The 13,540-nt window shown below is 41.8% G+C and overlaps 1 protein-coding gene across 2 annotated transcripts in view; it reads right to left on the bottom strand.

Annotated features, from left to right (window-relative positions):
- Positions 1-13,540, bottom strand: part of PCSK6 (proprotein convertase subtilisin/kexin type 6) — a 126,814-nt gene that overhangs the window by 79,887 nt on the left and 33,387 nt on the right. For both annotated transcript variants that reach the window (XM_032232645.1, XM_032232644.1), the window contains exons 3-4: positions 4,567-4,677; positions 634-777 (exon numbers count right to left, since the gene is read on the bottom strand). In XM_032232645.1, the coding sequence (XP_032088536.1) occupies positions 634-777; positions 4,567-4,677 (255 nt within the window). The remainder of the gene's footprint in view (positions 1-633; positions 778-4,566; positions 4,678-13,540) is intronic.

The raw sequence follows: 13,540 nt of genomic DNA, 5'->3' as shown, positions 1-13,540 counted from the left end.
AAGTGTTAATACCACTTTATAATGCTTTGGTAAGGCCACGCCTGGAATACTACATCCAGTTTTGGTTGTCACGGTGTAAAAAATATGGTGAGACTCTAGAAAGAGTGCAGAGAAGGGCAACCAAGATGATTAGGGGACTGGAGGCTGAAACACATAAAGAATGGTCGCTGGAATTGGGTATGTCTAGTCTTATGAAAAGAAGAAGTAGGGGAGACATGATAGCAGTGCTCCAATATCTCAGGGGCTGCCCCAGAGAAGAGGGAGTCAAGCTATTCTCCAAAGCAGGGAGAATTGTCCTGAGGGCAGGACAAGAAGCAATGGGGGGAAACTAATCCAGGAGAGAAGCAACCTAGATTCCTGACACAGCATTTAACCAGTAGAACACTTTCCTTCAAAAGTTGTAAATGCTCCAGTGCTGCAAGTTTTTAAGCAGACATTGGATAACCATTTGTCTGAAATGCTATAGGATTTCTTGCCTAATCAGGGGGTTGGATTAGAAGACCTCCAAGGTCCCCTCCAACTCTGTTTATTCTACTCTCTTCTAGAGCGTAGCAAACTTTCCTGCTTCTTTCTCTTGTATTGTACAAGTAGACAACAAAAGATGTGTGCCAAGACCCTCCCATCTTTACTTACATAGTTCTGTACAAGATCGGGGTGATTCCTCTCTATGCCATCATCAAGGATAGTCACTACGACACCTTTGCCGGTGTATCCTCTTTGCCAAGCTCCCAGAACATTCATTTCGGACCTGCATTGGCTGTTGTTGTCTTCGCAATGCTGAGAACAAAGAGAGTAGTGAGTAAGCTGTTCCTTCCCATACCTGTCACATTCAAATCAGAAAGACGGTAGCTACTCTGGATTGGAAAATGGTAGGACCAGCCCTGGATGAGATAAAGGAAGCCACTGCCCCAGGCAGTAGAAGCAATTGTCTTGGTTCAGCTGCGACTCTCGAGTCCTCTGCTCTTCCCATTTCTTGGAGAGATTTCTGTGTCCCACATCTACCTTGGCACTTGGCCTATGATAAAAACTACCGTATTTTTTGGACTTGTGTGTGTATAAGACGCACCAAGATTTCAAAGAGGTAAGTAAGAAAAAAAGTTTTTCTCCTCCCTGGCCCCCAGGAGCACTCTGCAAGATTCAGCATGGCTGGGGGAAGGCAAAAAAAAGCTCTGTTTTTGAAAAAACGGCCTATTTTTTGCCCGTTTTTCACCCAAACGGGGGCATTTTTACCTTCCCCCAGCCCCGATGAACCCTGAAGAGTGCTTCTGGGGGCTGAAGGGAGGCAAAAATGCCTCCGTTTTTGCTAAACATGGCCCATTTTTTGCAAAAAAGGGATGCGGGGAGAGGGGGGCTTGGAGAGGCCAAAAATGGCTGTATTTGGTGTATAAGACGTACCAACATTTCCATGCTCTTTTAGAGGGATGGAAGGTCCATCTTATACTCTGAAAAATACAGTATACCCCATTGGGAATGGGGAAATAACCTTCAATAGCCAACCTGGTTGGCTTCTATACAGTGATCCTTGACTTATGGCTATAATGGAGCCTGGAATTTCCATCATCGGCCATGACAGTTGTAAATCAAGGACTTCACGCGACTGATCTGATTTTATGAGCTTTTTTTATGGCCACTGTTCAGCGGGAGTGGTAGTTGGGAAGCAAACGCTGCAGTCACAAAGAGAGTCCATTCATTCCTACAGGCAGTTTAGGACAGAAACTGGCTGAAAAGGGCAGGGAACCTTGTAAACCACAGTCACATGACTGGGGAATCCTGCACCCAGCCATAAAAGTAAGCCAGTTGCCAAGTGCCTAAAATATGGTCAAATGGTTGCCTGGTGTTTACGCCTGTACCTGTTGGAACTCTGGAACGGAGTCCTTAACCGCCTTTGAGCACGGGTGAAATCAACTTACCATCGCCACTGGTTCGCAAACGTGAGGGCACACACATGCGCAGAGCATCAAAAATGGGACGTGATGACATCCAGGTGGGTGGGCGGAGCCTCCAGATGCCACCGCTAACGGTTCGCCCGAACCAGATAGAACTGGCTGAATAGCACCACTGCCTTTGGGGGGGGGGATCTGTCATGACTTCAAATGGTCATCAAGTGTTAAGCGTGAATGTGGAAGGGAGAGGTTCAGTACAAGTAGTCCTCATCTTACAACAGTTCACTTAGTGACCGTTCAAACTTACAACGGCACTGGAAAAAATGACTCACAGATATTTTTCACACTTATGACCACCCAGATGCTTGGCAACTGACTCACATTTATGACAATCATAAACTCGCATTGATTTGCGTCAAAGGGGAAGCCATGTTCCCTTAAGCACCCTGTGACAAAGTTAACAACTGCAGTGATTCACTTAACAAATGTGACAAGGTAGGTGGTAAAATGGGGCAAGACTCACTGAGCAAAATGCGCCCTTAGCCACATCGATTTTGGGCTCCGTTGTGGTCGTAAGGTCGAGGACTACCTGCAGAAGTTAAACCTTCTTAATTGATCTTTTGGTGTGTTACATGAACACTCTTTAAATATGGAATAGCCATTCTCTTGGTGATGAAAGAATTACTGCATTAGTTCAGATATTGGCTGGGTTCAGACATTGGTAGCTGAACGAGCACGGTGCATTTGATTTCCAAGATTGAACTTTTTGGCTTCAGACCTAGGTCCTTTTTCTGGATTTTAACTGGATGCCGTAGCTGCAACCTGAACCAGGCCAAAACAACTTGACCTGAGTTATTCTCCTTTTGCTGGCAGCTGGCAAGATCAGCTACTGTAAAGCATTAGATGTGAAACTTCTCTTGAAGAGTGTACAGGAGTGGCAGCCTGCTCCAAACTACAGCAGCTCAGCTTCGGCTAAATCCGCCAAGCAAATCACTGAGAACCTGTTTTTGCTGTTATTTTAAGACTTTTGGGAACACCCTGACCATTTCCAAGGTGGTTTTCACACCAGCAAATGTCCTGCATAGCGTGGGACTCAAAAACAACCACCACCACCAACCCAGAATGAATGTCTGCTCTTGTATTAGTCTGCCTGTGTGTGTTGCTTCTCCAAGTTCTTTTGCTGTTTAAGGGTGGGTGGAAACCAGAGAAAATTAATCTCTCTCTCTCTCTTTATTGGGATTTATAGATAATTAGTTAAAAAAGATTTGTGGCAGGTTGATATTGTATATGCAAGTGGTTCTCGATCTTTCCTTCACCACAGATCTCCTGCAAATACCTTTTGTGGCCACGGACCATGGCCACTCAAGATTTAACTCAAGATTTAAAGCCCCAGGTTGCATCAAGCCTTCGTGGACACCCTGTGATGATATCACAATCTCCTGGTGGTCTGGGGATCACAGGTTGAGAACCACTGGCCTATGCTACTTGAGACATGACTTTACCACCAGTGGTAGGATTCAAAATCTTTTTACTACGAATTCTGTGGGCATAGCTTGGTGGGCGTGGCAGGGGAAGGACGCTGAAAAATCTCTATTCCCTTCCCACTCCAGGGGAAGGTTACTGCAAAATCCCCATTGCCTCCCAATTAGCTGGGACTCAGAGGGCAGAGTATAGATGGGGCAGGGCCAGCCCGAGGTGGTATTTACCGGTTCTCTGAACTACTCAAAATTTCTGCTACAAGTTCTCCAGAACTGGTCAGAACCTGCTGAATACCACCTCTGGTTTTCACTGTATACATGCAGATATCAAATTATTTGAAGCCAAGCCCATAGCACAATGTCTTTAGGGTGCTCAGCTGGGGCCCCTTATCCAATTTTAGATCGTTAGAATTTGCAGAATTCAAATTTCTTAAGATCATCCATTCAACACGCAAAATATGTCTTAATACCACTCAGAAACCAGAGACAGGCCTCATGAAAGTGGCTAGGTAGGAAGTCATTCATGTATATCTCAACATTATTTTTCTTCCTTTGTCTTCCTTTTTCTTTCTTTCTTTTCTTTTTTAATTTGTCTTTTATTATAAATATAGAGAACAAAAACCTCATTTGTTAAACTTGCTTTTTCTGGCCTGATTCTTCTAGCATCCCACAAAGATAGGATGATTCACCTGCAAGCTCAAATCACTGTAGGTAAAACTTGCAGGTCATCATACCAAAGTGGGTATCTCAACCTCTCTTAACCAACAATTAATTTTATTGCAAATCTGTATGTACTTGGTGGGCACGTACACCATTAGGATGATTGCTTGCCCAGTCAACTAGATGTTTTGGCTGGATTTAGCATTTTTATCCACCTATCAAGTCCTTCCAAGAACCTATTATTATTTTGTTGTCGATGACCACAAAACTAACTGCCATACTAAAACAACCTATTCAAACAGGCTCAAATGCAACAAGAGCCAATAAGCCCACTATAAAGACATCTGAAATGTGTGTATAAGAAGCAAACAAAGGAGACCACAATAAAACAAAGCAAAATGAAATAAATAAAGTAAAAGTAAATTTGAGTTCAAAGAATAAAATGACTTCCTTGGGACGTCACTCCAAGATTAGGGCCCCTTAAGCTTCCTATGGCAATAGCTGCCCTTTACACACACACGCACACACACAAAGTGTATAGTTACCATGTACCACATTTCAGGCCAAGATGGGTCATTGAACGAAACGAAACGGTGGTTCCGACGGACTCGCCTTTTAACTCTTGCTTTAACCTCTTGTTGCTGCATCCACTTTACCTAGAGAACGATAAAACAGTTGTGTTTGTCCCTTTTTGCTTTCTCTTATAAAGATCTGCTTCCTTAGAACAGGGTATTTGACAGCTCAGTTTTTACTTTTGGCTCTCGGTTAAGGTAATTGAATAACAACAAAGAGGGGACATTAAAAGATCAAAGTGAATCTCATTCATCAGTAAAAACAATCCACAGAGCAGCAGTAGCTCTTAGTCTTTAAAATGAGACAGAGAAAAATATCTAGTGCAGAGTTTCTCAACCTTGGCGACTTTAAGTCCTGTGGACTTCAACTCCCAGAATCCCCCCATCCAGCTGGCTGAAATATATATATTTCTCTTATATAGGTCTTATTTCCTAACGCTCAACACATTTCAGAAACAAGAAGCACCATTTAAGTTATTAGCCTGCCTGAAACCAAACGACAATGACAAATCAAATCAATGCTACAAAAAAACAAAAGAAAGAACTCCATTTTCCCTAACTGTTCAAATAATTTCCGTCCCTTTTGATCAAAGTCAAAATAATACTTCTAGCTCTTGCTGTGCAGCTCTGATACAACAGCTGCTCTGCAGCTGGAGACTCCTGTTCACACACTAACAAAATAAATTATAAATCTCCTGCACATTGAAAACAGGAGGCTAAATATTGCTTATCCGTTATAAACCTACCAGGATTACAATAAAACTTGGAAATGATGTGATCTCAACCGCAAAAAAATGGAGAAAAAGAAATTGGTGGCTTGTTTCCCCCCCCTCCTTTTTTTTTCCTGTCTAGCATCAGAGAAAACCACCATGAAATCTGGGATTAAACTCCAAGGTAAGCAAAATCCCCGAAGGAACACAGAATCTCAGAAAATGAGCGTCTAATATATATAGCTTAGCCTCACATTTTGATAGCAATAAAATGGAATCCCAAGGAAGGGGGGGGGGGATGACAACGGTGACCTTTTCAAACGCTGTATGTTTAGCAACTGCCCGGAACGTCATCAGATGTTTAATGTGTGCTCAACGGATTCCTGAGTAATTGTTCACAAGATCATCAAACATCTTTAGCCTCAGAACCTTAAATTTTTTTTTTTTAAAACCCAAACTTTGCTTGGGCTGTTTTTCCTCCAACAGCCTGGCTTTCATGTAGGATAGTTCATGGTGGTGAGGGGCTTAGAAAAGTAGGGCACGTTTTAAAACAATCATCCCATCTCTTAAGTGATCCTTCTGGAGATGAAGATCAGCAACTTCCAAAATTCCCCAGTTGTATTGCTAGTGCTAAAGATGCTGGAGTGCCCGGAAGGCCCCTAAGGTTGAGGAGAGCTGGTCCAGATGAATGCCTTTGCTACGCAGTTTCTATCAAGCTGGTGAGAAGTGGAGAGACAAAATGTGTTTGTTCAAAGCTAGGTAAGGACAAAGCACAGCGGTGCTGAAAGCACAGTACTAATTACCGTATATGGACAAATCAACTTCAGGAACCCTCTATGGCAGGGATCTCCAAACTTGGCAACTTTAAGACTTGTGGACTTCAACTCCCAGTTGAAGTCCACAAGTCTTAAAGTCGCCAAGGTTGGAGACCCCTGCTCCTATGGCAGCAGTCCCCAAACCTTTCAGCTTGGAGGCCCAGCTTGGGTATAGAGAGCTTTGCTGGATGAGGAATTCTGGGAGTTGTAGTCCACAAGTCTTAAAGTCGTCAAGGTTGGAGACCCCTGCTCCTATGGCAGCAGTCCCCAAACTTTGCTGCTTGGTGGCCCAGCTTGGATGTAGAGAGACAGGAATGAGGCCGCACAAGCAGTGTGCACAAGCACAACTCAACTGGCGCAACATAAGCTGAGCACATGTGTGCATGCCCATCACCACACCACTTGTGTAGCCCAGTTCCAAGTTTTTACTTTGTATTAAGTTAGAAGATACAAAATATGTTACGTATAGTATTGGGGTAATGAAATATCGAGGAAAACCACCAAGCTCAGAGAGCACCAAGGACCCCAAAGTTGATTTTTGTTACAACCAGTAATACATTTGATCCATCCCCAGACATGTTTTTAAAGTAATTTCCCCCGTTCTGTGGTCCTCCACCAATAAATCCACCATGGATTTATTCATGTAAAATATTTTATGCCATTATTCATATACTGGTTTTCCAGATTTTAAGCGATGCTACTTTCCATGGGTCACACAGAGCACCATGGGCAATAGTGAGAAATGATGGGAGTCACAACAATCTCTGGAGAGCTGCACGTTGCCTACTACACCCACAGAGATTCCACCTGTGCTATTCGTACTGTGTGCTATGCTCACAATTTGTAGAGAAAAGGTGCTTTTCATTTTAATGGCATTTTTATCAACATTTCAGTGCATTTATTTCCTTTGGAAATCAATCATGTCCCCCCCAAATGTGCACAAACCCTCATGTGGTTAATTGGATGCTGATTGCGAGGCTATTTATAATCCTGTCTGAATGATATGACAGAGGCCAAGAGATGTACAAGTTGTGAGAAGAGAATAAAAATTAGCCAGGCAAATATGCTTTGGAATATTAGCTGAAATCACACTCCAGCCTAGTCTTTCCCAAAGTGGAGCTCTCTTTACAGATGGCAAGCCTGGGAGTTGCTACAAATGGGTTTATTTCTGATTCAGCTGATGGGTATTTGAATTTTAACTTCAGGTTTTCTTGAAAGTGCTCCATGATGATGAGTTTGCAAGTAGTCTGTATCTCCATTTGCAGGACCTCACTGTCCTCCCCTCTTTGGAATTTGCAATGCAAAGCATTGCAATGGAATGGGGGCTTGGCAGCTTGGCAGCTCTTCCTTCTAGCAACTCCTCAGATTTTTTTTTTGTTTGCATATACCCAGAAAAATACATAAAGCTTGGAATAGAAAGGACTTCTGTAATCCTTCAAGCAATTTACTAGCTGTGGTGGCGCAGTAGTTAGATATGCAGTATTGCAGATTGACTCTCTTTACTGCCAGTAGCAATAGCAATAGCACTTAGACTTATGTAGGGCTTCACAGTGCTTTACAGCCCTCTCTAAGCAGTTTACAGAGTCAGCATATTGACCCCAACAATCTGGGTCCTCATTTTATCCACCTCAGAAGGATGGAAGGCTGAGTAAAAGCTTGAGCCTGGTGAGATTCAATCTGCCAAACTGCAGGCAGCCGGCAGTCAGTAGAAGTAGCCTGCAGTACTGCATTCTAACCTCTGCACCACCACGACTAATAAACGCCAGTAGTTCGATCCTGACTAGCTCAAGGTGGACTTAGCCTTCCATCCTTCCAGGATCGGTAAAATGAGGACCCAGAATGTTGGGGACAATATGTTGACACTATAAACTGCTTAGAGAGTGTTATAATAAAGCACAATGAAGCGGTACATATAAGTGCTATTTCTATTTCTATTTCTCACTAGCTGATAACCCGGCGTTGGCCGGGTATTTATTTATAGGGGCGAAATGTCCAAGCCAAACGTAATTTCTATTGTTGGATTTTCTCCATTACCAGAGGGAGTCCCCTTGTGGAGTACAGTAGAAGCCATTTTATGGCTGTACAATAGAAGCCATTTAAAGGCACAACAGGCTGCATCTTAACAGAACGCTCCCCTCAAAGGGATGTTAGGGGTGTCTTACCCCCCCATAGTATTTTTCTCCAGAGAGTAAGTCATCTGTGTACCACGTTTGGTTGAAATTGCTCGATGTTTCCTGTTTTTAGTGGGACAAGGTTGACAGCCGAAAAGCTGGTTTTGCCTCATCTTCAATCTGCTGCATGAACTGTTGAAAAGGGCTCACTGCACACCCATCCAAAACTGTACATTCAGGTTGTACAGGATAATCTGCTCAATGTGAGCAAAAGGGCAGTTGATTTAGTAATTATGCTGGCAAATTTCAGGGAGCCTTTGGAATGCAAATGTCTATAAGGACATGAATAAATTGGAGAAAGAGTCTCAGCTGTAAAAGCATCAGTTCATTTTGATGACATGAAATTTACTTATCTTTTCATTCTCCCCTCCCGAAAACCCTTTATTCTAAAGAACCGCACACTATTTTCTCTGACATTTGAATTCCAGGTGGCATTCCTTGTCAGTGAAAGTAAAGGTTCTGCCACTGTCATTTGCATATTCACACAATGACTTTAAATGGGAACAGTCAAAGGGGTGATCCATCTTCCTAAAATCTTTCTAAAATAAATTAGAAAGGTACCCCTTGATTATGAAATCACAATAAAGCCAAGTCCAGAAGGCTGCCATGCTAATTTTGGACAGCGTGTTTAGGTAAATACTAACGGCACAGTGCTTTGCTCAAGAATAATTTAAACACCTGTTCTATTGCAGAAATCATTCATTTTCACACCCAGAATCTCATTGGCCTTTCTTTGAAATCCGACAGTGCTCTGAAAAGTTATCAAATGGGTTTTTTTTTAATTTCCTTCCAAGGGATAGGGTGCTCGGTCAATTTGCCGTTGTTTTTGCTGCTGGATAAGTTCAAATCACCGCACTGAAGGCGTATTTGAGCTTTTCAAAAGTACAACGGAGGAAAAAGTTGACAAAGAGCACTTGAACTTTTACAGTTTGGGGTCAGCTTGCAAGACTGAGAAGGGCTTTCATCTGGGACTAGTTTAAGATCCCCTTAATGCAGTGCCCATGAAACTGAATTGTCTACTCGCATTAGAGAAGACTGTTAGGAATATAATTTAACGGTTGGGTTGGCAGTATATAAATCGTATAACAATGTTTGTACCTGTTTCTTTAAATCATACTGTAAAATGTGATTGGTTGCTGTTTTCCTCAATCGGCCATAAGAGGGAGCCAGAACGACTGTTAGCGCTCTCTCTGCTTATTAGATGCTGGGCTGATCTGGAAGTGCTGTGATCTATTGTAAGTTTTGCAACTGTTAGCAAACTTTGAGTACCGAACTGATTATATGATACTGGACTATATTATTATCCCTTAACTGAAAGATATTGGTGACTGACTGTCTTATCCGCGTATGACCTGGACTGTTTGATGGACTCTGATACCTCTATTTCCATGAAAGTAAAAGGCTATTTAAACTGCAGTGTCTCTGTATGCTGGTTTGTGTGTTCTTCAACACAACTCTCACAACCCTTCGCTGAATGTACTTGCTCTCCCAACGGGGAGCTTACCTAACACAGACAACAAAACAGGCTTCGCGTATATATTCCAAGTGTATTTCCGTGTGCAGCATTAGAAGAACCTTTCGGTGTAAGCACAAACTTTTCTGCAAAAGGGTTTTTTTCAGGTAGTGGAAACGACCTGGAATCAGAGCCAGTTTGGTGTAGGGCTGTGATCAGTGGTGGGTTTCAAAATTTTTTGAACCTACTCTGTGGGTGTGGCCTTTGTGGGAGTGGCTTGCCAGCCATGTGACCTGGTGGGAATGGCTTGCCGGCCATGTGTTTTCTTTCTTTCTTTCTTTCTTTCTCTCTCTCTCTCTCTCTCTCTCTCTCTCTCTTTCCTTCCTTTTGTCTCTCTGTCCCTTTTTCCTTTTTTTCTTTCATCTCTCTCCCTTTTTCTTTCTTTTTTCTTTTTTTCTTTATTTTTTTCTTCCTTTCTTTCTCTTTCTCTCTCTGTGTGAGTGTGTGTGTGTGTGTGTGTGTTTCAAAAATTTTTGGAACCTCTTCTGTAGGTGTGGCCTGCTTTCTGGTGGAACCTCTTCTAATCGCTTCGGTAGATTTGACGAACCGGTTCTACTGAACTGGTGCGAACTGGTAGGAACCCACCTCTGGCTGTGATGGTGAACATATGGCACACATGCCCTCTCTGTGGGTACACATGCTGCTGCCAGCTGCTCTTCTGGTTTACGTTGCACATGCTGGTTTTCGCAGGTGCCAGAGTGCCGGAAAATGGCCTGAAAACGACCAAAAAAAACGGCACCCAAACAAGCCATTTTCTGGGCTGTTTTACAGGCCATTTTCTGGGCTGCTTTTCAGCTGTTTTTAGGCCAAAAACAGCCCAAGAAACGGCCCAAAAAATGGGCAGAAAACCGGGCAAAAAACAGGCATGCGTGTGCCAGCCAGCTGGTTTTCAGGTTTTTGGCACATGCACACACATTCACGCACATTCCAGTTTAGTCACTCAGTGCCGAAAAGATTTGCCATTATTGGTAACAGAGGTTAAGTGAGCAGAAAGTATTTAGAGGCAGAGATATCGCAACTCTTTAAATGAGAGGCATCTTTTCCTGTAACTGAAGCCTGTAGCAGGAAAAGACACAGCTGCTTTAAAGAGTTGCAGACAAGTGCTACGTCCATTAGCATCGACATTGTCTTTTATCTTAAATTCTGTGCCATTCTATTTCACACTGTAATTATGTGGGGATGGGTTAGGGTGGAAAGGGAGACAAAGTCTCTCCTCCATGCATGACCAACTGATTGTGAAATGGCTCCCTGCCGTTCGTTTTGAACTTTTAAAATTCTCTCCGGTAGCTACAAGCTGCAGAATAAATAATTGGTGTAGCTAAGCTCTGAAGGAATCAGTTTTCTGGGTTAAGATTAGGGTCCTCCATTAGAAGCTGTGGGCTGGGTACCATGTTCCTAAAATGACATCTTCAAATTGTCCCTCTGCCCCCAGGGGAAAAAAATCATAGCCAGGTGATCTGCATCCAATTTGCATCCATTAGTGGGGTGCAATGGTTAGAATAGTGTATTGCAGGCTAATTCTGCCAACTGCCAGCAATTCGATTCTGACCGGCTCAAGGTTGACTCAGCCTTCCATCCTTCTAAGGTGGGTAAAAGGAGGACCCAGATTGTTGGGGGCAATAGGCTGACTCTGTAAACCGCTTAGAGAGGGCTGTAAAAGCACTGTGAAGTGGTATATAAGTCTAAGTGATATTGCTATCCTTGGCCAATTGAGAAAGAAATACTTTGACTCTGCCTTACACTCTTGTTCCCCTTTTTATCTAGATTTTCAATAACCCTGCAGAAAACCAATATTCTAATAGCAATAGCAATAGCAATAGCAATAGCAATAGCAGTTAGACTTATATACTTCATAGGGTTTTCAGCCCTCTCTAAGTGGTTTACAGAGTCAGCATATTGCCCCCAACAACAATCTGGGTATTCTAATAGAAGCAGATCATCCTCCATTTCTCCTCCCCCAAATGAATAATTTGTGAAAACTGTGCATGTTCATCATCAGTAACTTTGAGGAGAGAAAAAAAATAGAATATCCCACCTCTGCCAAGAAGAAAGAATACAAGGATTTACTTTTCTTTTCATTGTTCATAATATTTGTCCTGTCCTATTTTTTAAAAAGATATTCTAGTAAGGGCAGCTTGGTAATTCAAAAGGTGTCTTGGAAACCTCCCAAAATTAAGAGCACACCAAGCAGAATCAGAATACCGTTTTCCCCAAAATAAGACCCAACTGGAGAAAACACCCTAGCATGGTTTTTCAGGATGCTTGTAATATAAGCCCTACCCCAAAAACAAGCACCAGTTAAGATCGTCAACCAGATGGATGAATTCAGTACCGTATTTCCCCCAAAACAAGACCTAAATGGAAAATAAGCCCTAAAGCATCTTTGGGAGCAAAAATTAATATAAGACCCAGGAAAACACGGTAAATTATTGTTGTGCTTCAAAATCTTCATTCAAATCACAGGGAAGAAGCAGATACAGTAGTACCTATTTGCTTCTGTGTTAATAATACACCACAAGGTTAGAATGCTCTGTAGCAAAGACATAAGGATGTATCATTCAATCCCCCCCCCCCCCCCCCCCAAAAAAAAGGAATGATAGACTAGCCAAAAAAAAAAATATCCCCAAAGGACGAAATACTCAACTGGTAGAGAGCACATCATAACCCTCTTTCTTCAAAGACAATTAGATCTAATTAGCATCTTTTTAATCCAATCCACAGTAGTACGAAAACAACTCCTGTTCATCAATGAAAGGAATATTAAATATTCCGGCAATTATCATATGACCCTAAAGAAGTGTTTGAAAGTGTCTGAGGGCTTCTTTTAGCAGGTCAATTTGGGAAATATTCCACTGTCTCTTAGTAATTCTCTAAATGTAGAGTTTTAGTGATTATTAGTCAAAGGGGGGAAAAAATCACCATCATTTGTGCTCTAGTTATATATTATTATACATTTTAAAATGTATCACGAATATTATTAACTATATGTTTTTAAATGAATAATAATAATAAATAACTAGAGCACAAATGGTTTTTATTTTTATTTTTTATTATTATTATAAACCTTTATTCATTAAACATGAAATTCAATCAACTGAACAATTAAAAATGTATCACAGATATAATTGACTGGCTCTAATGGTTGATACGGGTTGCTGCCAACATCCTAGGTATCAACCAAGTATCTTCTTAAAATGTATTATTATATACTTTATTCATTAAACATGAAACTCAGAACCAAATTATTATTATTAATATTATAAATGCTAATTGTTAGTATAATACTAATTTTTCTAATTATTATCTATTTTATTCATTAAACATGAAACTCAGTCTACTGAACATTTAAAAATGTGTCATAAATACCACTGCTACTGGCATTATTATACAATTGTATCACAGCGGCCAGTTGTTTTGCCGGATTTGGCATTGGTTACTAGTCGGGCCCCACCCAGGGGCCTAGGACGTCGCAACGTATTTTCGTAATATGCGTGCAGATCCAAGCAGTGCGGCTTTTTGCATTTGACTGATGGTGATTTTGTCAATTTTTAACTGTTTTAAATGTAATTCCAGTGCTTTTGGAATAGCACCCAGTGTGCCAATTACCACTGGAATTACCACTGCTGGTTTGTGCCATAGTCGTTGAATTTCGATTTTTAAGTCCTGGTATTTTGTGATTTTTTTCAAGTTCCTTCTCGACGACCCTGCTATCACCTGGTATTGGGATGTCTATGATTG

The sequence above is a fragment of the Thamnophis elegans genome, chromosome 16 (assembly GCF_009769535.1).
Source record: "Thamnophis elegans isolate rThaEle1 chromosome 16, rThaEle1.pri, whole genome shotgun sequence".
Classification (NCBI taxonomy): Eukaryota; Metazoa; Chordata; class Lepidosauria; order Squamata; family Colubridae; genus Thamnophis; species Thamnophis elegans.
Note: the sequence above shows the minus strand (reverse complement) of the source record. Positions and strands in the feature narration are given on the sequence as shown.